General features: G+C 41.9%; 1 protein-coding gene across 7 annotated transcripts in view; it reads left to right on the forward strand.

Moving 5' to 3' along the window:
• rubcn (rubicon autophagy regulator) overlaps nt 1-21,355 on the forward strand; it is a 60,498-nt gene extending 39,143 nt beyond the window's left edge. For 2 of the 7 annotated variants that reach the window (XM_016997139.2, XM_008120003.3), the window contains 12 exons: nt 744-945; nt 2,221-2,322; nt 3,653-3,727; nt 7,422-7,482; nt 8,424-8,559; nt 10,228-10,373; nt 11,615-11,679; nt 12,890-13,128; nt 13,552-13,613; nt 14,649-14,802; nt 16,402-16,495; nt 17,607-21,355. In XM_016997139.2, coding sequence (XP_016852628.2) covers nt 744-945; nt 2,221-2,322; nt 3,653-3,727; nt 7,422-7,482; nt 8,424-8,559; nt 10,228-10,373; nt 11,615-11,679; nt 12,890-13,128; nt 13,552-13,613; nt 14,649-14,802; nt 16,402-16,495; nt 17,607-17,770 — 1,500 coding nt within the window. In that variant the 3' untranslated portion in view covers nt 17,771-21,355. The remainder of the gene's footprint in view (nt 1-743; nt 946-2,220; nt 2,323-3,652; nt 3,728-7,421; nt 7,483-8,423; nt 8,560-10,227; nt 10,374-11,614; nt 11,680-12,889; nt 13,129-13,551; nt 13,614-14,648; nt 14,803-16,401; nt 16,496-17,606) is intronic. The other 5 variants (XM_008120002.3, XM_062976899.1, XM_008120005.3 and 2 more) reach the window with 3 other exon arrangements.
• The last annotated feature ends 1,143 nt before the right edge of the window (nt 21,356-22,498 follow it).

Genomic DNA, 22,498 nt, shown 5'->3' on the forward strand with positions numbered 1-22,498 from the left:
TAGTGTCACCATAGCTTGGAAAGCACTTGAAGACATACAGCAACAATCTATCTTTCTCATGCATGCACACATATATGTGCAGCTATACCTGGAAAATATTGCTACTTAGATAAGTTGAAAAAGCCATCCTTTCTCATTTTGGTGTGAAATGCTTCCCTTTCTCCCAACTGCCTTTTCCTCACACAGAATGATGCAGGTAGCAGTAGGGATATTAAGTTAGCGGAAATAGATCAAACTCCCTTGCTAAATCAGTGCTGGTTCTGAATGAGGGCCTTTGTAGCGCCGTTGCTTTAAATCTCGATGGAGATCTTGCTCATAGATCTTTCCCATATTGTTACACTTTGGCTGTGAGATGAAAACTTAGCCCCTGAACTAGAGAAAATAATTGGATTGAAGCAAGTGAGTGGAGTGTTATGGGACATGTCAGTTTCTCTGCTCTCTCAAATTCTGTGACAATAGAACAGGCATGGACAAACTTTGGCCCTCCAGGTGTTTTGGATGACAACTCCCACAATTCCTAACATTGTGGGAGTTGTAGTCCAAAGTGCCGGGAGGGCCAAAGATGGCCCATGCCTGCAATGTCCTTCCTTTTAGTGTTAAATAATGATAGAGATTGGCATAGCTCTCCTGTTACCCAGCCTTCTCCCTCCTTTAGTCCTTTGCCTGTTTTTTTGAGAATGTAAGGTTCTCCTCTTCCATCCTGTATCCTGCACAAAACGTGAAACAGCTTTCCTTTGCTTCAGGAAAACGCTCACTTTAGCATCTGCGAGTCACTCATTGCTGCCATTGAGCTGATGAAGTGCAACATGAAGAACAGGCAACTGGAAGAGGAGGAGGAGGACAGCGACAAGGAAATCCAGGAGCTGAAGCAGAAGATCCGCATCCGGCGGCAGCAAATCAGGACCCGGAATCTTCACCCGGCTTACGAGGAAATAGGCTCCGACAGTGAGTGTTCTCTTTTATCTTGCCCCTCTGCTTCTGTGCTAGGATTTGGCAGCCTCGAGTGAAGAAGATGCTGTGGCAGGTTTCCAAGACCATGAACAGCATTCTCCACAAACATAGAAAAAAATGTAAATTAATAATAATTTTTTTTAGAGAGAGTACACTTTTCTATTAATCTCTGGGCCCTCCAGCGCAATGGAAATTAACCATCTAGACCTAGAGATTCCTGGAGAGGACATTTTAATCAAGTTTATGAATAATCAAATCCACAAAAGCCAAATCCACAAAGGTGGAAGGTCAAGTGTATTTCCAAGCCTGTAGATTTAGGACAATGATTCTTTAATCAGCAGTCAGTTTATCATGTACTCGTGTAAGTGGAAATCCCAATCTTATTTCCAGGGAGGGTAATTTGGCAAGTATATGATGCAAAGTTTAGGGGCTTTTTAGATGTATTTCTGCTTCCTGTTATTTGCGCGCAGGGGGAGTTACCTTGAATTTTTCTTTCCTGGCCACAGCAGCCCCTACTTAGCTGTTATTATACTTTTGTCCAAGTACAGTAGAGTCTCACTTATCCAACACTCGCTTATCCAACGTTCTGGATTATCCAATGCATTTTTGTAGTCAATGTTTTCAATATATCGTGATATTTTGGTGCTAAATTCATAAATACAGTAATTACTACATAGCATTACTGCGTATTGAACTACTTTTTTCTGCCAAATTTGTTGTCTAACATGATGTTTTGGTGCTTCATTTGTAAAATCAAAACCTAATTTGATGTTTAATAGGCTTTTCCTTATTGCCTCCTTATTATCCAACATATTCACTTATCCAACATTCTGCCAGCCCGTTTCTGTTGGATAAGTGAGACTCTACTGTAGTTGTTATGTGGGGTTTTTCCATACTTTCTCTTGATACACGCTATCTCAGGCCTGGACAAACTTTGACCATCCAAGTGTTTTGAACTTCAACTCACATACTTCCTAAGAGTTGGTAGGCTGTTAGGAAGTCTGGGAGATGAAGTCCAAAACACCTGGAGGGTCGAAGTTGGCCCAGACTTGAAAAAGAGGAAGGGAGAAGTGAGATTGTCAAGGTGTGAAACTGCTAAATGAAACTAGAAAAGCTAGAAACACTCTATGAGTGAGCCGAAATCTCCTACTTATCCACTGGCTCCCTTTCTTTGCCTTGACATGAGACCCGCATTTTGTCTAGCCATTTCTGCCTATTCACAAAGATGGCAAGCTATGTTCATGGTCTTCTCTGCAAATGTTCCCCCAGGTCTTCTGGCAACAGACAGCGGGTCCCACTTCAGCTCCCGAGATTCAGCACGTCTTTCTGACTCTGGATCGGCTGAAGAGGTGGATGAATACGAGATCAAAGGTAAGATGGCTTTGTAGGAATGAGCGTCGTGCCTCCATGTCTTTATCCAGACTGATCAACCTGTCTTACTATATTGAAACTAGCATTCCGTCTAGCCCAGTACTCTCCACTCAGATTGCTAACTGCTTTCTTAACATTTCTGGCAAAAGTCTTTTTTTTTTTACAGCTGTATTGTCTGATTCTCATAAATAAATATATTTTGGGCTTGCATTTCTGCAGATGAAGCATGTGGTCTGGCATTGATCTTGACAGAAGTCAAGGGGGATATCTTTGCTTGCCAAAATTGATAACTTTAAAATCACTGTTGTTTAGTAGCAATAAGTAGGGCAGGAGTTATTATTGTTACTATTGTTGTTTATTATATTTATGTCTGCATTGCCTTTTTCTCAGCTTGAGACTAAAGCACCTTACAACAAATTAAAAAACATATAGTTAAAGTCCACAAGATATAAATGTTAAAGTCAAACTAAACACTTAAAAAATAAATCCAGATTAAAACATATATCTACATATACCTGTATGTACACCAGAACAATTAGCAAGATCCAGCATAATATCAGTACATCTCAATATTTGTGCATTGCCCAAAGTGCATCAGAGCTAATTTAGAAAACTTTGGGCAGAAGTCTCGTAACTTCTTAATGATAATTTTGTGCATTCCTCCACAAAGAAGTGATTAAGGTTCCCCCAAGGTCCAAATTTTTCATCTTTCATGCCTCTCCCTTCTTCCTTCACTTGCTCTTGTGCTCTCCTCTGTGTGTGGCAGTGTTCAAATAGATATTTAAAGAGATTACAGAAAGAGATGTAAATATGTGTGCAGTTAATGCCCAGATGAGTCAGGAGGAGTGCTTTGAGATCTTCAACGTTATTTGTAATGTTTGCATGTCCCAGGAACAATGGTCAGAATATTGCTTTAGGAAGAGGGAGGGAAGGAAAGGATTAAGAGCTCACAGTTAGCAAGCCCTTCGGAAGCCTTAAATATAGTGGTTTTCAAACAGTTTGGTTTGGGATTCCAAGGCTTCCCAGAAGTTTCTGAATTTCTACATTACCAGTTTGCTTTATGCAACTCAAAGGGTGTTTTAAAGTTGCCTTCTAAATTTGACAGAGAGGGCTGCTGAATGCCTTTGGTGTATTCACCAAAGGATATACACCAGACTCATCTTGGAGGTCTCAGGGTAGGAAGTTTGAAAGCCGCTGCTCTGTTCTGCAGGATCTTGTGTTCTTGCCTGGTTGGGGGAGTCCTTATCCCTCCGCCATCTTCTGTTTAGACCCTCCTCTTCCCCTCCCCTCCTGCTGACATGCAATGTTTTGTCATCACCATATCATGCAGATGGTAACGATGGATCTAACCTCATTCAGTTGTCCAAGAGTGGCCTGTCCGTCTCAATGGCTTCCTTGTTTTCAGGTAGTAACCTCTCTCCCAAGCATCTTTGTGTATATGTCAGTCAGTCTAGTTAGATCACCATAGCATAGATTGCATGTTACCCAATTGCTTTGCTGCAGTATTTGCATTTGGCAGTGTTTCCTTGGTTTTCTCTTCTTTACACTATAGGAATTGCAGGCAATCCTACAGAACTTCTAGGAGCTAAAATGACTTTTGGGTGGGTCACCAAAAATATATCAGATCAACCTTCCAAAGAGTATAACAGGGCAAATCTGCAAGTGTATTCACTCTTATCGTGAGTTGTAGCGTGCACAGACTTGGCATGCACCTTATGTGGATATTGTGCAACTTCTGTGGATATTGTGGTAGTTTATGCTGCTATGATATTTTTCAAAAGAAAAAGCTAGAGCTAGATTTTAGGTTGAGGTTGGCTTAAAGCAAACTGTCTTCACAGATAGAGGCTCACCAATTGTTGGTGTGAACATAAGAATCTATGTTTTAGGATCAGACTGAGATATAAGATGTATACAGTCCAGAAGGTTGCCTTTTGCAGTGCCCATTTGGACACGTTTGAAAGCATACAGGCAGAGTCTGGGGTAATAATGGTGCCCAGATCTGGATAAAATCCATACGACTGTGGTAGATGTGCCAGAATGAAAGGTGGGAAGTGGAAGAGAGATGGCATTGCCCCTTTAGCTAATGAGAGGCTTATTTACAAATGGATCTGTTACTGTTGCCTATTTAGTTTCATGGTAGAGTTCAATTTTAGATTAGGAATTTGCCTTCAAATGAAATCAGTTCAGATAAAATAAATAATGTTTTAGAGAGAAATTTCTTGATTTGTATAGTTTGCAGAGGTTTTTTCATGGTGACTGTGGAGGAGACTAGTACTAAGATTGCCAGGTTTAGATGGCTGGAGTATCCAATGAAAAATTACTCATTTAGAGTATATCTGTAGAAAAAAATACAGTATGACACCACTTGAACTGCCATGGCTCCATGCTGTGGAATCCTGGGACTTGTAGTGTGGTGAAGCACGAACTCTCTTTGGCAGTGAATGCTAAAGACTTTGTAAAACTACCAACTTGAATGACTCCATAGCATTGAACTATGGCAGTTAAAGTGGTACCAAACTGCAATCACTCTGTGATCTAGCTGCACCCTTAGTTGTTTCCTTTCATACTAGTAGTTTGTCCAGGGTTGCAGAGATAGGTAGGTGAGGTAGAGAGAAGGATCTGTGTCCCACCGCCTGTGCCATGTTTCCATGCATCACATCCAGGGCACATAACAGCATTAACAGAAACAAGTAAGATATTTAAAATATTTGAAAACTAAATATCAAATTAAAATATTGAAAAAGTTTTCAACATAATGAAGGAGTGGATTAAATATTCATAATACCAACATTAATCAACCAAATAACGCAATAGGCCAAAGGTCTTTTTTCCAAGAAAGATATCAAAGATAGGTATAACCCTAGGGCCCATTGGGGCATTTCCTTGATGACGCATCTCTGGCACATTGGTAAGGTTCTTCTGTTGTTGTCACGACCCAGGCTGCAGAGCACCAATAACCATACACAGAGGCCAGAATCTATCTAATATCTTTATTGAGGAAATATATAAAGTTAATAAAAGCAAGTGTAGAAAATAGTTCAGAAGTAGATCTTTCAGGAAAGGTCAAAATTAGTCCAGAGAAACAATGTCCAATATGAGATATTAAGGTCCAAAGTTGTAATCCAATAACCGAAACACTCACTTTGCCAAGCAAAGTGAGGGGAGAAGACAAGGTCCTTAAGTCCATGAAACTTAGGCAAGGCAAGGAAATAACTTGATTCTTGGATACAAGGCTTAATTCAAGGCAACAAAGAACAAGGAGCAAAAACAGGATCCGTGGTAAATTCGTGGCGAGGTCAAGGAAGGCAAGGCTGGGTCCGCGAAGCAAAACAAGGTCCTGGGAAGCAAAGCAAGGCTGGAAACGGGAGCGTAGTCCACACACAACCTACTCCCGTAGTTGACGAATTGACTCCGCAAGATTCCTACGAGGGCAAAACACCTAAGTAGGGTCTCGGTTTCCCGCCAAGAGCAGATTCTCTGGGGAACCAGAAGCGAAAGCCATTCTCTGGGTCCAGATGCATGACTCCTTAAAGTTTCTCATGGGAAGCAGGCTAATCAACCATTTGTTTGGCCGCGATTCTCAGGCTTCTGCGATTAGCCTGTTGAGCTCCTCTCTGTTGTTGACAATAATCACGGCGAGAAAAAGGGGGAGATTTTGGCTCAGGGCTTGTTTGGCAAACTTCTGGAAAGCAAACCTCCTGCAGGTGCAAGGGTTCCAGTTCTGGCTGAGAAAGTTCCAATTCTGACTGAAACGGAGGAAAACCTAAGTTTTCCTCTTCATCTGTCACAACAGCGCTAGGAACGGGACTACATGGCCCATGAGTCATCACAGTTGCATTCCGCCCAAGGACACAAAAACAGGAGTATTGCATACTTGTGTCACTTAGTTTAGCCTTGTTCAAAGTGTTTTCACATGCTCTGAATGACTAACCGTATTTGCCAACTTCTTCTAACTGGCTTCTTTCCCCTGATGTGTCTTTAGTGGGTTTGAGCAACACTTAGTGACTACTTATCTGCATGATTTGTGTGCTTTCTTAATCCTATGGTAGCCTTGCTTACTGTGATTCTAGGTCCCTTAGTTATGCATTGCTGATAGATGTCCTAGGTCTAAGTAAACAACATGTGGGTAGCAAAGCTTTGGCGCACCTGAAGACTTATCAAGTCAAGTTGGTTTCCCTCTCACTCAGCATCCTTCACAGTAGTGGCTAGCCATATACCCTGTGGATGCTTACAGACAGGGCATTGTTGTCATCTCAATCCCATATTACTAATCCAAAAGCAGTCACCTCTTATTCTCTGAAACTGAAACCATACCGGTAGATAGTAAGTGTCCATTGCCCAGTCCTCCATGCAGTCATTGAATGCTGATGTTTGAACATTTATTCTAATGACTCTTATAGAATGATGTTAATTTTAAGGGAGGGAAGGCATACCTCAAAACAGTTATAGGAGATGTCTTGAGCTTTGGAGGTGGTGGAAGACTCCTTAGTCAAACTCCTTGGGGAACAAGGGCCAAACAGTTTGGGCAGAGAGTGTCCAGCTCAAGGATTTGTTAAGTAGCCCTCCTCTTAGAAAATAACTTACTTTCTGATAGAAAGAACCACTGTCCAGCAGTGCCTGAAAAACAGCACTGTCCAAGCCAAAACAAGAGAGCAAACAACTGCTCTCACTGGTTAAATATATTCACTTGGAGACTTTTGGAGTTGCCTCTCATGGGAATAATGCAGACTATGAAAGATACAGTGTGTTATATATACGTCTAGCCTCACATGTCTGGAACAGAATGGATCAGATGCAATAAGGGTTTGTCAGAATGCACCCCTTGAGCACCATCTAGCAATCTTTCTCTGTGTTACATATGTTAGCCATATAAAACTTTGGAGTAGCATTCTTTCTCAGTGTGGATGGTGCTCGAAACAGGTACAGATTTGCACAGATTTGGGGCAGGGCCACTATGTCAAGAAGAAGGCACCCTGCTAAACAGCCCTTTTTGCCTGTCCCTGCTGTAGATCAGATCCTTGCAAAATACCATCTCTGTTAATTAGGCTGTTACTAAATGTAATTCCTCTCTTCCCTCTTTTCACTGTGCTGTGACCCAGATGAAGACATCAAGAGGTGTTCAGCTCCCAGCAGAAAAGCCTTCCACTTCTCTGGATCCACGTATGTATCCATATCATAGTGCAAGAACAGGGAGGAAACTGTGGGTTGGGAGTGTACTCACCCATATCCCATCTTCAGATGCAATTGAATGCTGCCTCCGTTGATTTCTTTACTGCTCTGCAGACTCTACTTCTCTATATTTTGGCACCAATATCCATAAGATGAAATGCTGAGAGAAGGACTATTTTTTGCTTAGTCAATACTCTGTTCCCCAACCATGGAGAAAAGTGACAAGAACAAGTGATTGGGATAGGTTCCAAGTATGAGTCTCCTGGCAGTGATGCATCTTGTGATGCATCACTATGCTAAAATATAAGCAAGTAGTGTTTGGACAAAGAAACCCATTGTTATGCTCAATGATATACAGTGCACTCAAATACAAGAACTGTGCTTCTGAAAACAGGAAAGAACAGAAAAGTGAACTTACTCTTTACATCAGAGCTGGGCAACTGAATGCTTCCAGACACTTTATAGGAGCGTTCTTATCCAGTTTGTAGGTCCCCCGGCCCATTTGAGACCTGGGAGAGGCATTTTGTAATAAACAAAAGAGGGAGGAAGTTAGTTTTTGCTTTTGAAAAATGTCTCACCTGGCCCTAAAATGGCTTGGAGAGACAGAGGTGCAATAAAGAGATTCTTGCTCTAAAAAGCTTTACACGAAAATAAGATAGAAGAGAAGCAAATTGAATAGTACAGGTCAGGAAACAACAGCAGGAGAATAATGTAGGTTGATATATTTAGACTTTCTTTTTTCAGAGGGACATGATATCTGCAGCCTCAGGGTTCCATGGATAACTCAAATCTAATTTCAAAACCTCTCTGCAATGAATCAGTTTATATTTCTGTCATCAATTACGGTACATCCCTAATGATTAGAAAAGAAAGAAGGAAAGAATTAACCACACTGCTATGTGTCAGTACTAATATCTACCAATTTATTAAAGCAGGTTCCACTCCTTCCTGAACTCGAACTCAGCCGAAGCCGTGGCCATGGGCCTCCTGAAGCAGTTTGAAGGGATGCAGCTCCCAGCAGCTTCAGAACTTGAATGGCTTGTGCCGGAGCATGATGCCCCTCAGAAAGTAAGCCTCTTCCCAATGGCTCATCAGCACCACTTGCACTCCTTCTCTGCTTTTGTTTTCTAGTAGGGATTTAGAGTTTGTCAAAAGCAGTGAAACCAAAAGGTTCTAATGTACATTAAAATGCAGTTGTCTGTTCTCCTATAGATTGGTTCAAAAGGTGACAGCCAGCAGGCTGTTAGGAATTGTGGGACCTGAAGTCCAAAATACCTGGAGGGCCCAAGTTTGCCCATGCCTGGGGTAGATACATTCTGAATTAACTCAGCCAGTAGTCTTTGGGTAGTTTGGAATTCCCACTTACAGGAAGACTTTAGTCTTTTTTTCTGGTTAGCTTAGAAATGCTTCTCAGAGAAAGTCACTTTGATAGATCATTTGCTGTTGGTTTTCAGGGCTTACGTCTGTCTCTTAAAAAGCTTTTTAAGCGACCCAAGTGGTATAAGAAAAGGCAGCTTTCCAAAAAGCTCCTGCTGGTATGTCCCAAATGGGAAGGAAGTGTGTTTATGTTTACTCTGTGTGCTAACAGCCTTGTATGTAACACCCAACTGAAATGGCAGGAGGAAAAGGGCTTGGTTGGAAGTGCTGAATTGATTCCTTTTGCAAAAGTCAGATTTGTAACTGGGACTCTTCACACCTGAGTTCAAAGGATTGCACAACCAAGCAGACTCAGAGTAAATTATCATATTTCCTCAATTCTAAGACACCATCCGTTATGAGACACACTAATTTTAGTGCCACCAATAGAAAAAAAGCTTGATTTATATATCTAAAAAACGCACCCACAATTCAAAGAAGCACCCTATTTTTAGAGATGTTTCTATGGGGGGGGGGGAAGCACATCTTAGAATTGAAGAAATACAGTAAGTTAATTTACAGAGTCATGAAGATATGTGTGCTTTCTGGTTGCATGCTTTAGTTTGCTCAAAGAAGATTTGGCTCAAATTCGATAGCTCCTTGATATGTGGGAAGTCACTGTAGAAACCTATATTTGACACATTTACATGTATGACACATGTGTTTTTCAAATGTAAGGTTCAATATGCTACAAATCCTGGTGTGTTCGAAAATCAAATAAAAGCAGAGCTAGCTTTTGAGAACACGTAGGCTGGGTGAAAGTTTGAACTTTAGCAGAGAACAAGACCTGATAGGAATCATCAAAGAAACACTGGGAAGTTGACAGGTGACTTGAAAGCTCATGCACACAGAGAGAGAGAGAGTAGATCAGCCTTGGTTATATATTTCAGTGAAATGTGAAAGATTTACCAAATGCTGGGGTTCTGAGAGACACGTTTCAGCCTTGCTGAGAAGACTAATTGCCACTGTTCTGAGCTTATGCAGCATGGAGCAGGAGTCCTGTAAGCATCCTCCTGAGGCTAATTAATCTTGTGCATGCTGCATTGGCTTCGCGCCTATTACAGCTTTTGGGCAAACTCAAGGAAGCCAAGAATTCCAACATGGTGTTCTGTTAGGAAGATACTTTGTCCTATGTTCTCCATCCTCACGGAGGGATTATAGTGCGTAGAATGGTCAAGTACTAGAACTTTTTCCAAAAGCCTGATATGAGAAAGTTTCTGCATCTTTTTTGTGGGTGTGAGATGGAGGAAAATAATTCTGTGGAATATACTAGTATGTCTTTGTGTGTTTTAATGCTGGCCCTGCCTGGTTCCCTTGCAGTTGTTGCCAATTCCCGACTCTGTTCCCATCTCTCCCGATGACGGGGAGCACGCTGACATCTACAAGCTCCGCATCCGGGTCCGGGGGAACCTGGAATGGGCCCCGCCACGGCCACAGATCATCTTCAACATCCATTCAGCACCAACGTAAGGGAATAGGCTGTTGCTAGCCTATTATGTTTATTCTCTTCTGCTAGAAGGTGTTTGCTGATGCCCTGGCCAGTTTCTGAAAACTACAACAAAACTGTGTTGTCAAAGGCTTTCATGGCTGGAATTACTGGCTTGTTATGAGTTTTTCGGGCTGTATGGCCATGTTCCAGAAGCATTCTCTCCTGATGTTTCGCCCACATCTATGGCAGGCATCCTCAGAAGTTGTGAGGTCTGTTGGAAATCAGTCAACTGGGGTTTATATATCTGTGGAATGATGTCCAGGGTGGGAGAAAGAACTCTTGTCTGTTTGAGGAAAATGTGAATGTTGCAAGTGGCCACCTTGATTACTATTGAATGGCCTTGCAGCTTCAAAGCCTGGCTGCTTCCTGCCTGTAGGAATCCTTTGTTGGGATGTGTTAGCTGGCTCTGATTGTTTCATGTCTGGAATTCTCCTGTCTTCTGAGTGTTCTTCTTTATTTACTGGCCTGATTTTAGGTTTTTTTTTTTACTACTGGTAGCCAGATTTTGTTCATTTTCAAAGTTTATTTATTTATTTATTACATCACCTCTACCCCCGCCCTTCTCACCCATCAGGGGACTCAGGGCGGCTTACAATATAAACATACACATCAAAAAACAGCTTTCTTCCTTTCTGTTGAAATTATCCACATGCTTGTGGATTTCAATGGATCCCCCAGGCAGGAAGCAGCCAAGCTTTGAAGCTGCAAAGCCATTCAATGCCAGTCAAGATGACCCTTGCAACATTCACACTTCTCTCAAACAGACAAGAGTTTTTTCTCCCACCCTGGACATCATTCCACAGATATATAAACTCCACTGGCCTCGTTTCCAACAGACCTCACAACCGCTAAGGATGCCTGCCATAGATGTGGGCAAAACGTCAGCAGAGAATGCTTCTGGAACATGGCCATACAGTCTGGAAAACTCACAGCAACTGCAGCAAAACTCCGCCCCCCCCCCCTTTGAATAAAGGTTAAGCACTGTCTACAACAGACATGTGCAAACTTTGGCCCTTCCTCCAGGTGTTTTGGATTTCAACTGCAGTAGGCTGTTAGGAATTGTGGGAGATGAAATCCCAAACACCTGGAGGGAGGGCCGAAGTTTGCCCATACCTTGCCTATATGGGGTGTAGGCTTTATTACTTTAGATCTGTGGCTCTGGCAGGCGCAGGTGTGTGTTTTTCGTATATTATTACTCATCCTTTTGTCTCACCATAGGAGAAAGGTGGCAGTGGCCAAGCAGAACTACCGCTGTGCAGGCTGTGGCATCAGGACAGACCCCGGTGAGTGCTTGGCCTGACACATTCTGGAGGTGCTCACTAAGACTAAAGCTTCACGGCTTTTGGATGGAACGTGTATTGCCTTAAGCTGACTTTTTCCTTACCCCAATATCTTCCAAATGGGACAGTATGTGCTAATCTAGCATGTCCATTGCTTCCTAGGGACAGCAAAAGCTGTATTTGAATCCATCTGTGTATATGCTGTGGGAATGTTATGCTATTTCAGTTGGTCTTTGATGACAAAAAAGTGGTGTGTTGATAAAACCAAACAAATGCATGCGCTTCCATACATACTTTCTTATGATAATAATAATAATAATAATAATAATAACTTTATTCTTATACCCCGCCCCATCTCCCCGAAGGGACTCGGGGCGGCTTACATGGGGCCATGCCCAGACACAACAGTATAAAAGCAAATGCAAAACAATAAGCAAATCAATCAACAATAAAACATCAACATCGATAGAAACAGTCATAAAAGATCAACATACAAAATAAAATGTTAAAATCATGGGTTGAATTCACGGATCTGGGCCAAGGTGCAAAATATGTCAGTCATCAGGGAGGAGGAGTTAACCAGCTGACATAGTCATTAAAGTGCTAAGTATAATACTGAGAAGGCATATAAGGCACTTGGTTTTAAAGGAAAAAAAGTGGGTAAAATTAATAATCTTATTTAATGATTTTTCAGTATTTTTAATTAACATTTTTGACAATAAAAGCACACAAAACGTGTTCATAAACATAGACATACTTTGACAACAATTGCTTAACAAGCATACATTTCTAACTATACTCAACTACCAACATATACATGAATTAGTGTTAAAAGCAGATTTCCAGCTTCTCTTCTGCTGGCTTCTGTATAAATTTAACATTTTTTCCTTCCACTTTATATCCATAAACTTGTTTACTTGTTTAACATTTACAAGTGAGCATCCTGATAGTTTATGTCTCCGTGAAGTTTCTCCCTTTTCCTCAGATGTATATTGATAAAATGGTTTCTGTTTTCCTGAGTAGGTGCCCAATGACTTCTTTAATCATGGTTCAACTTACGGATTGGGAAAGTATATTTTTTTCTGTATATATCCTTGCATATGTCTATATGGGACTGGGTTCTGAAACAGCTGCCTTTGGCACTGTCACTCTGTTTATGCTAAATGTGCTGTCTTTGTTCTCCTGCCTCGCTTTCTCCTGTTGGGGCTCTCAGATTACATCAAGCGCATGCGCTACTGCGAGTACCTTGGCAAATACTTCTGCCAGTGCTGCCACGAGAACGCCCAGATGGTCATCCCCAGCCGCATCCTACGCAAGTGGGACTTCAGCAAGTATTATGTCAGCAATTTCTCCAAAGACCTGCTCACCAAAATCTGGAACGACCCTCTCTTCAACGTGCAGGACATCAATCCTGGCCTCTACCGCAAGGTCAAGCCGCTCAACCAAGTCCGGGTAAGGCAGAGCATGTCTGGGATGTCCATTAACAAGGAGCAGGGAAAGTTTGGCTCGCTAGGGCAGCCCCAAACCCCCCAGGCCTCCCAGTCAGTCGAAACAACCCAAGGGCACATCAAATGCATTTGGAACAGAATGTGAAACCACATCCTTTGAACCTCCAGATGAAACCATGAGCTTTTGGAATGATGCATTTAGATCAGGCCTGGGCCAACCTGAGCCCTCCAGGTGTTTTGGATTTCAACTCACACAATTCCTAACGGGAGGTGAAGTCCAGAACACCTGGAGGGCCCAAGTTTGATCTGTTGAGGATCCGGAGCCTGTGTGTGACTTGTTTCCCCTCATCCTGCCCCTCTTCTGAAATGATAAATTGTTGGAAATAAAATTCCAACCTGAGTGTTTTGTTTCCTTATTCTTTTCCAGCTGCTGCGAATCCAACTGTACCACATGAAGAACATGTTCAAGACCTGCCGCTTTGCTAAAACGTAATTACTGTGAATATTGACAAGACTGTTTGGGTCTAGCACTGGGGGCAGGTAGTCAGCACAGGGCATGTTGGACAGATTAGAAGCAGCAGCAAGTTACCTGGAGCGTTACAGCCAAGTTGTTGTGCTTATGCCAAATCTTTCCAGGCCCTGCTGTTGTAGTATGATATCCCTTCCTGGCCTCCTGACAGAATACACATCACATACGTTTGTGAGATACCTCTACCTGCGTTATAAGGCAGTGGTTCTCAACTGGTGGGTCCCTGGGTGTTTTGGCCTATACCTCCCAAAAATCCCAGCCAGTTTATCAGCTGTTAGGATTTCTGAGAGTTGAAGACCAAAACATTTGGGGACCCACAGGTTGAGGACCACTGATATTAGGCATGTAAATATATATTGAAAAGGTAGTCAAGATTTTTAGCCATTGATATTAGGTCCAGTCATGAACTTTGATCCAAGACAGTGGTTGAAAGTGTCCCACCTCTGATCCATTAGATCAGTGATTCTCAACTTGAGTGTTACCAGATGTTTGGGCCTTCAAGTCTTAGAAATTCTAACCGCTGGTAAACTGGCTGGGATTTCTGGGAGTTGTAGGCCAAACTACCTGGGGACCCACAGGTTGAGAACCACTGTATTAGATCATGTCATGTATTTTTGCTTCTGTAGTTGTGTATATACCGGTAGATATAAAGTCATGGACTTAATTTACCATGACCGTTTTGCCAAGCTGATTCCTAGCAAGGGTTCTCCTGAGAACCAGAATAACAGTGTAGATTGAGTATTGGTCTATAAGCAGGATTTAAATCCCAGTTTGGCCATGGGAATCCCCCCTGTATAACCTTGGGCAAGTCACACACTCTCAATGGCAAACCGTCTATGGATAAACCTGAAAAATGCCCCTTGATAGCTTTGCCCAAAGATCAGAATCTGTTTTTCCAACTGCAGTGTTTATTGAAGATGAACATATAATAGTTGCTGCAGAATGGGAACTGCTTTGTTGTGGTAAGGGGCGTCTGTGCTTGTTGTTTTCTGCAGGCTTCTGGATGCCTTTGATGCTGTGCCAGGCCACTTGACAGAAGACCTTCACCTCTATTCTTTAAATGACTTGGGGGCCACCAAGAAAGGGGAGCTGCTTCCCCGTCTCTCGGAGCTCCTCAGGGCAGGTTCCCTGCACGTCGAGAAATGCATGGTGGGTAATTTCACTCCTCGCTGCCTCTCATTTGTTTGCTCTTCGTTTCCCCGCTCCATGGTTTTTGATTGTAAAAGTTTGGGTTCTAAAAGCACTTGGTGTGTGTACACATACCTAGGTGTATATGTTTGAAAGAAGTGCATTCATACCGAGATGCCTGGCCTTGGCTTTTCCTAGGGTAGCTGTACATTACGGAATTCATGCAGTTTGTGTCAGGATTTGGAAATGACCAAACATTTTCTATGTGATAGCAGAGATGATGATGATGATAATAATAATAATAATAATAATAATAATAATAATAATAATAATAATAATAATAATAACAACAACAACAACAACTTTATTTTTATACCCCGTCCCATCTCCCCGAAGGGACTCGGGGCGGCTTACATGGGGCCTGGCCCGATAAAACAAACAAATAACAGTAACAAAGCAATAAAACAATTATCCCAGTAAGCAGGATACAGTATTAAAAACAGGAGACTAAGTCGTAGATCCCAGGCAAAGTGCAGAGTGTTACGAAATGGGGAAAGGAAATTTCACAGTTGAATCGACAATAAAGTGCGGTATAAAATGGCAAGACAACAACAATGGGACTATTATGGAATGGACAGATAGATCAATCCAGCAACAACTAAACATCAAAGGCCTTTTGGAAGAGCCAGGTTTTTAAGCTCTTCCGGAATTAATACCTCTGGCATAACCACCTGTAAAAGGGCTAAGTAACTGTAATTAGGGTGTGGTAGTTAATGCAATGGGAGTAGTATACAGGTTGTAGTTAAACTGAATAAGTTTGATAAGGGGTGGATGGTGGTCTGGAAACAGTTGGAGAATTACTGTTGTGGCGAGAAGCTGTTAAGTGTGTATATTTTGTATATATTTTCTATACTGCTGCAACAAAAGAGAAAGAAAAGCCTTTCTGCTCATTTGGGAAAGAACACAAATTTCTTTGTGTTTTGTTGTTTGAGTAGAAGACCACGACAACCGTGTTTTTGGATATCTAATCCTTAACTGGAATGAATAAAGAAAATGAGTTTTATGACTGCATAGAACCCCTGACAGTTTGACACCACTTGCAAAATGACAATTCCCGTGATTCCAAAGGAAAATATTAGTGTGTGAAATGAGATAGATTACCTCCCTGCTGACTCAGTTAGAAACGAGTTTTGCCCGTATGGTACCTTTTGCATCAAGGAAGGCCAAACACACACCATCATATATCATAGGCCAGGCATGGGCAAACTTGGGCCTTCCAGGTGTTTTGGACTTCAACTCCCAATTGTGGGTGTTGAAGTCCAAAACACCTGGAGGGCCCAAGTTTGCCCGTGCTTAGACTAGAAGTTGCCATTCCCTTTTTTAATGGATCAACGTGGTGTTCTCTGACTCCTCAGAAGAGAAGCACAGGTAGGATTGCATTTCCAGGTGTCCTTTTTGTCTTCATTTGAATCATAAAGTTGTAAGGGATTCCCAGCACTATCCAGCTAGGCAGACACAATCAAAGCCCTCCCAGCAAGTGGCCATCCAGTCATGTTTAAAATCCTAGAAAGAAGGAGGCTATCGCTGACTTCAATTTCTTATTTTTTCTTCTCCTTCCAGCTGTGTCAGGCTAAGGGCTTCATCTGCGAGTTCTGCCAGAACGAGGACGACATCATCTTCCCCTTTGAGTTGAATAAGTGCAGAACTTGTGAGGGTAGGTAGCCAAGCAAACAGCAGCCATGTTCACAAAGGGTTTGGTGCCTTGGGATCTGGAAGCAATTATACTACCAGCCTGAAATTTGGGGAAAGAGATCAGGTTTCATTTAAATAACTCTGTTACATTTGGGTTATACCTGCATGCAAATGTCATGGCTTGTTCCAGAAAGTACTACAGTAGAGTCTCGCTTATCCAACACTCGCTTATCCAACATTCTGGATTATCCAATGCATTTTTGTAGTCAATGTTTTCAATATATCATGATATTTTGGTGCTAAATTCGTAAATACAGTAATTACTACATAGCACTATGTAGCCTCCGGTGGCCTAGGGGATAAAAGCCTTGTGACTTGAAGGTTGGGTTACTGACCTGAAAGCTGCCAGGTTCGAATCCCACCCGGGGAGAGCGCGGATGAGCTCCCTCTATCAGCTCCAGCTCCATGCGGGGACATGAGAGAAGCCTCCTACAAGGATGGTCAAAACATCAAAACATCTGGGCGTCCCCTGGGCAACGTCCTTGCAGACGGCCAATTCTCTCACTCCAGAAGCAACTCCGGTTGCTCCTGACACGAAAAAAACCCCAAAAAACTACATAGCACTACTGCGTATTGAACTACTTTTTCTGTCAAATTTGTTGTATAACATGATGTTTTGGTGCTTAATTTGTAAAATCATAACCTAATTTGACGTTTAATAGGCTTTTCCACAATCCCTCCTTATTATCCAACATATTCGCTTATCCAACATTCTACTGGCCCGTTTATGTTGGATAAGTGAGACTCTACTGTACTATGAAATGTGGATGTAAAGCCCCAGCACTTTTCTCTAGGTTATTCTTGATGATGATGATGATGATGATAAATCTTATTTATTATTCATTTATTCATTCATTTTCAGGGATTTTTATTTGTCTGTTAACTATGCCATCTTTTATTTCGTTTCTACGGTTTCATTTTTCTTTCTTGTATTTTGTGTTATTGTTATTATAAACCACCTTGAGAGCACTTATACAGGAGGTGCTCAAAGGCAGTATGTAAATGTCTTTATAAATAAATACTTAGATAAATTTTAAAAGGTGGCCCCTCTGTTCTTGCTCTTTCCTTTTCAGAATGCAGAGCCTGCTACCACAAAATCTGCTTCCGGTCAGGGCCCTGCCCCAAGTGCAAGAGGCTGCAAGCACGGAGAGAGCTGCTGGCAAAGCAGAGCATGGAGGCCGACCTCTCGGATTACGAGGATGGACAGGAAGAGGATGCGGCAGGAGCGGCCACGTGACAGTCGGCAAGACCGGACACTTGTCTCCAGACACTGAACTGACAGTGGACTAAAGAGGACATTCCCACAGGCAAACGCACCAGATGCGATGGAGGGATGTTTTGCACTTGACCAGGGAGATCTAGTTTCCCTCTCCCATGTGAGATCCAGGGCAAGGTTTATGGACTCTTCTTGCCAATAACTTTGATGCACTACAAAGCCAAGCTTTGCTTTAAGGCAGGCATGGGCAAACTTCAGCCGTCCAGGTGTTTTGGACTTCAACTCTCACAATTCCTAACAGCTGGGAGTTGAAGCCCAAAACACCCGGACGGCTGACATTTGCCCATGCCTGCAAAGTCTAAGGAGAACAGAAAAGGAGAGTACTGACGAAGTACCCAAACACACTCCAAAAGGGAAAAACGACCCACCCAAACCATTTTGCTCACAGGCTACTTTTATTTTGTTTTTCTATTTTTTTCCAAATTACTGCCGATTCTTTTGTTACTGACCATTGCTTATCCAGGTCTTGTTGAATGCCTGAAGTCTATGAAATGTGATAGGGAAGCTGGAGCTGAAGGGCTGTAAGGTTTGGTCCTTTTCTGTTTGACTTGCTTTTAAAAAACCAGGTAATTGAAGAAATAAGCTGTTACCTGGGACCTAAGTCAGGGATGGGAGGCCAGGTGGGTTGTAGACCATATATTCATATCAAAATGTTCTGCATGTAGATTCCTCCCCCTACTTCCTTTCCATTCCTCCACATTTGTCTTCCTTCCCCAAATGTGTCTGTTTAGCAAATGAAACTTGGGTACCAGCTTTGAAAATATCTATCCAAGATGTTGCTTTTCATGGGAGCCATGTACTTATGTTGGTAGCCGTTCTGTTTATCTACCACAGTCCTAATATATTTGGCAGTCATTAGAGCCACCTTCCTCCAGCCAGATGTTCTCCAAATGTGCACACTATAGCTTCCATAATTTCACGCCAGTATGGCCATGGATAATGGGAGTGGTAGTTCAGCATATCAGGAGGATGCTACTCAGGGTTGTTCTATAGATCAGGAAGAAATGAGCTATACATGATCTTATTGTGATTCACCTGTTTTCTGTAGAGGAATTGATGAGCGGCCAGGTAGCTTTCCACTTTTAGGGTACGGGAACATTCCCTTTTCTCCATTTCATGTTGGTAGCTCAAAAGTACAGGAAGTGGCAGTTTCTTAGAAGCTCATCTTGGGGTTGTTGGTATTGAGGAATTGTAGTTCATTTTGTCATTCTTTAGAGCTTGGCAGGAAGAGAGCCGAGGGGATGTTGGGGTTCTGTTTTATGTCTTTGAAATAGTTAATGCAGCACTTGCTCTTCCTCCTGCAAAGAGTCATGGAGTAGACATTCCTCTCCTGATGTATTCTCATCTGATACTGATACGTCCTCCAAGCTGTTGGGGAATGCATATAATGTCCTTGTGCACTAACAAAACACCTTTCTGCTAAATGCCTAGAAATGGGCTGTGTGCTTTAAGGTGCAATGTGAGTAGAAAATAAAGTCTGAGGCTCTTGGGGTGATAGAACAAATGGATGTATGGAGCAAATTTTCATTCCCATGTACATTGCTTAATGGCATCTTAGCATGAAGTGTGCTCATTCTCATCCATGTCTGGAAACTTGGTCTGTAGCACTTGCAATGCAGGCAGGCTTTCAAGAGCACTTAGAACCGTCCTGTAGTATGTCTTTAAGAAAGGGTTTGTGAATGTGCGCGAGGGTCAGTGTGTTGTATGAAGGTGGGCATTGGGTGCCATGTGAGGCCTGACAATGTGATTTAAGAACTGGAAAAGATGGGAATTCTGGTACAGTCGGCTCAAGCAGTAGTCAGCAGAATTTTCTGATTTCTTGTAAGATCCTATTTTAATTTTTGCACCATTTTAAAAAAAATTGTATTGGGAAAACAGACTGAAATCCAGTTAGAAGTGGACATTTATTTATGCAAAAGTCACAAGGACAAGCTCTTAGGATTTGTGTTAATAAAAGCATTTTAAAGGGATCTTTTCCCTGCTTTACATTTTTGTGGTTTTTTTTAACTCCCTGAGTTTGCATCGTGCCAGAAGGCTGCCCTTTCTTGCTTCTTTAACAGTGAAGTGGAAAAAGCTGGTGGTGCCTTGTGGTTTGCAGTCACTTCAGATACCATCTTTCACCACCCACTGGCTCAGGATTTGTATCTTTAATGAGAGTGACATATCAAGTATTTAGTATTCTTAAGAGTTTTGCCAGGGCCCACGGATTTGCTTTCGAGTTTGAAAAGAAAATGCTAAAATAATTGGTTTTGGAGACTCAGGCTTTGTAGTGGCTTTGTATTGTAAGCGGTTTGTGAGCAAGGAGGAAGCAGGTCCTAGGACAGAATGCAAGCAAGGAGCTGGGGACTTTGATGGCTTTGTGAATTCTTTTTGGAAAGACAGATGATGGAGAAATAAAGGACAGAGACACAGCTTAAGCTTGAGATATTTCTCTGGTGTTTGATAGCTGGACTGTCTAACTTGACCTATATAAATACAGGGTCCATGGAGAGAGAACAGAGGGATCATTCATCTCATAAACTGCCCTTTCTGTACCTTTGCGACATCTCCAAAAGTCTCATCTCATTCCGCAGAAGGAACAAAACACATTGCCTGACAAATGTGTCTTCTAGTGAAAGATTTGTGGCAATATGGAGCCTTTGATCCCTGTGGCCCAAGTCCTCCCTAATTCCTCTGAGAGCTTTGAATTTGAAAACTTTGAAAGACAAAGCCCATTCTTCTTCTCCTGCTCCCACATCCATATCTGTCTCCTTAGCACCCACTCCATTCTCGAGACGTTTCCTTCCTATTTATTTCAGGCCCAAACTATACCTGATGCCAGTCATGTGTTTACACATGTTCAGTGTGGCGGTTTATATCTTGGAGGTGAAAACAGCTTTAAGGGCTCTGTTTCTAGCTTTCTTTTCCAAAATAGAAGCAGCTGACCCATCCTCCCACAGTCTGGTTCCCCTTGGATTTATGGGACTCTGTTTGAGGACATTTGTTTAAAGATGTGGTTAGTATCACATGTGTTTTGGCCCTTGGCATCTCCTTGCTTGAGACTTCACACACTCCCACTCTGCACAGCAGGCCTTCTTTAACCAGATTCCCTCCAGTATGTGGCTTCTGAGATGGAATTTTGTTTTGTTTGTGAGCACTTTCAGCACTCGGGGATATTTCTTGTTTGCTGCTTAAAGCCATCTGTTTAGCAGCGCCTGGGGGTGGGAGGATTTAAGAAGCAATTATTTCAGTTTCAGAACAGTGTTTTATATTATGTCATTCAGGATTCCCTCTGGAATGTCCAAAAAGCCTCAAAGAGGGGCCTTGATGTGCAGCAGAGGAGGTGAAGAAGCTAAACTCTCCTCATCACCGATGAAGCTGCCATCCGTTTTATTTGCCATGGTTTTGCAGAGTGATGCCACCTGTGACGTTGTAAATGGTATGGGGAAGCTCTTCCTAAAATAACAGTCAAAATACTGTTGGAAAAGATTACCTATCTGCTGTTCTATTGCACAGCATTAGAGTACCGTCCATAATAAACTATATTAATAAACATGTTGTACTTTTGCTGCTTTGTATTTAGTTGAAAAATGGAATAATAGGCATAATAATAGTTTGTGGTGACAGCAAGGTAGGAAGGAATTGGAATATTAAATACAATACAGTAGAGTCTCACTTATCCAACGTAAAAGGGCCGGCAGAACGTTGGATAAGCGAATATGTTGGATAATAAGGAGAGATTAAGGAAAAGCCTATTAAACATCAAATTAGGTTATGATTTTACAAATTAAGCACCAAAACATTATGTTATACAACACATTTGACAAAAAAGTAGTTCAATACACAGTAATGCTATGAAGTAATTACTGTATTTACGAATTTAGCACCAAAATATCACAATGTATTGAAAACATTGACTACAAAAATGCGTTGGATAATCCAGAACGTTGGATAAGTGAGACTCTACTGTATTTCCATCCAAACATTTTTCCAGTTCTGAGCTTCCAGAAATGTTTTTAAAAACAATCCTGTGGAATTGCAGAGAAAACCTGTTTAACTCTTCATTTGGGTTCTAATAAGGGCTGGGCTTTAGCACAGCAGATTAAACCACCAGCTGCAGCAAATCTTATCAATTGAAAGCTTGATAGTTCGAAGCCTGGGTTAAGGTGAGCTCCTGGCCTTTAGTCCAGCTTCTGCCTACCTAGCAGTTTGAAAGCAAAATGTCAGTAGATAAACAGGTATTACATAAAAGCAGGGAGGTATGACGGCACCCATAAGGAAATGCCAAAAGAATGCTTGTTATCAAGGAGTAAGTTTTCAAACAAAACTTTTTGATTAGGAGATGGAGCGACAGCACCCCACCCGTGGCCAGAACAGAGCACAAGCCTCCAAAGATGCTGAAGATGGGAAATGCCTATATATACCTCTATCTATGTACAATTTTCAGTATATAAACAGCAATGAATGTTTGCTGCAAATGTATATTCTGTGATCTGCCTTTCGAGGGGATAAGGGCGGAATATAAATACTGTAAAGAAATAAATAAGGGCCATTTACACACAATTATACAAAACCGCACATTGCATATCACAACTGCACAGTATTCACCCGTTTTTTTTCTGTGTCTTCATCCTCATCCAAATCCATGTTTTCAACACAGAACTAAAACAGTGCAATGGAAAATGTTTGGCTGTGATGAAAAATGCTCCC

The sequence above is a fragment of the Anolis carolinensis genome, chromosome 3 (assembly GCF_035594765.1).
Source record: "Anolis carolinensis isolate JA03-04 chromosome 3, rAnoCar3.1.pri, whole genome shotgun sequence".
NCBI lineage: Eukaryota > Metazoa > Chordata > Lepidosauria > Squamata > Dactyloidae > Anolis > Anolis carolinensis.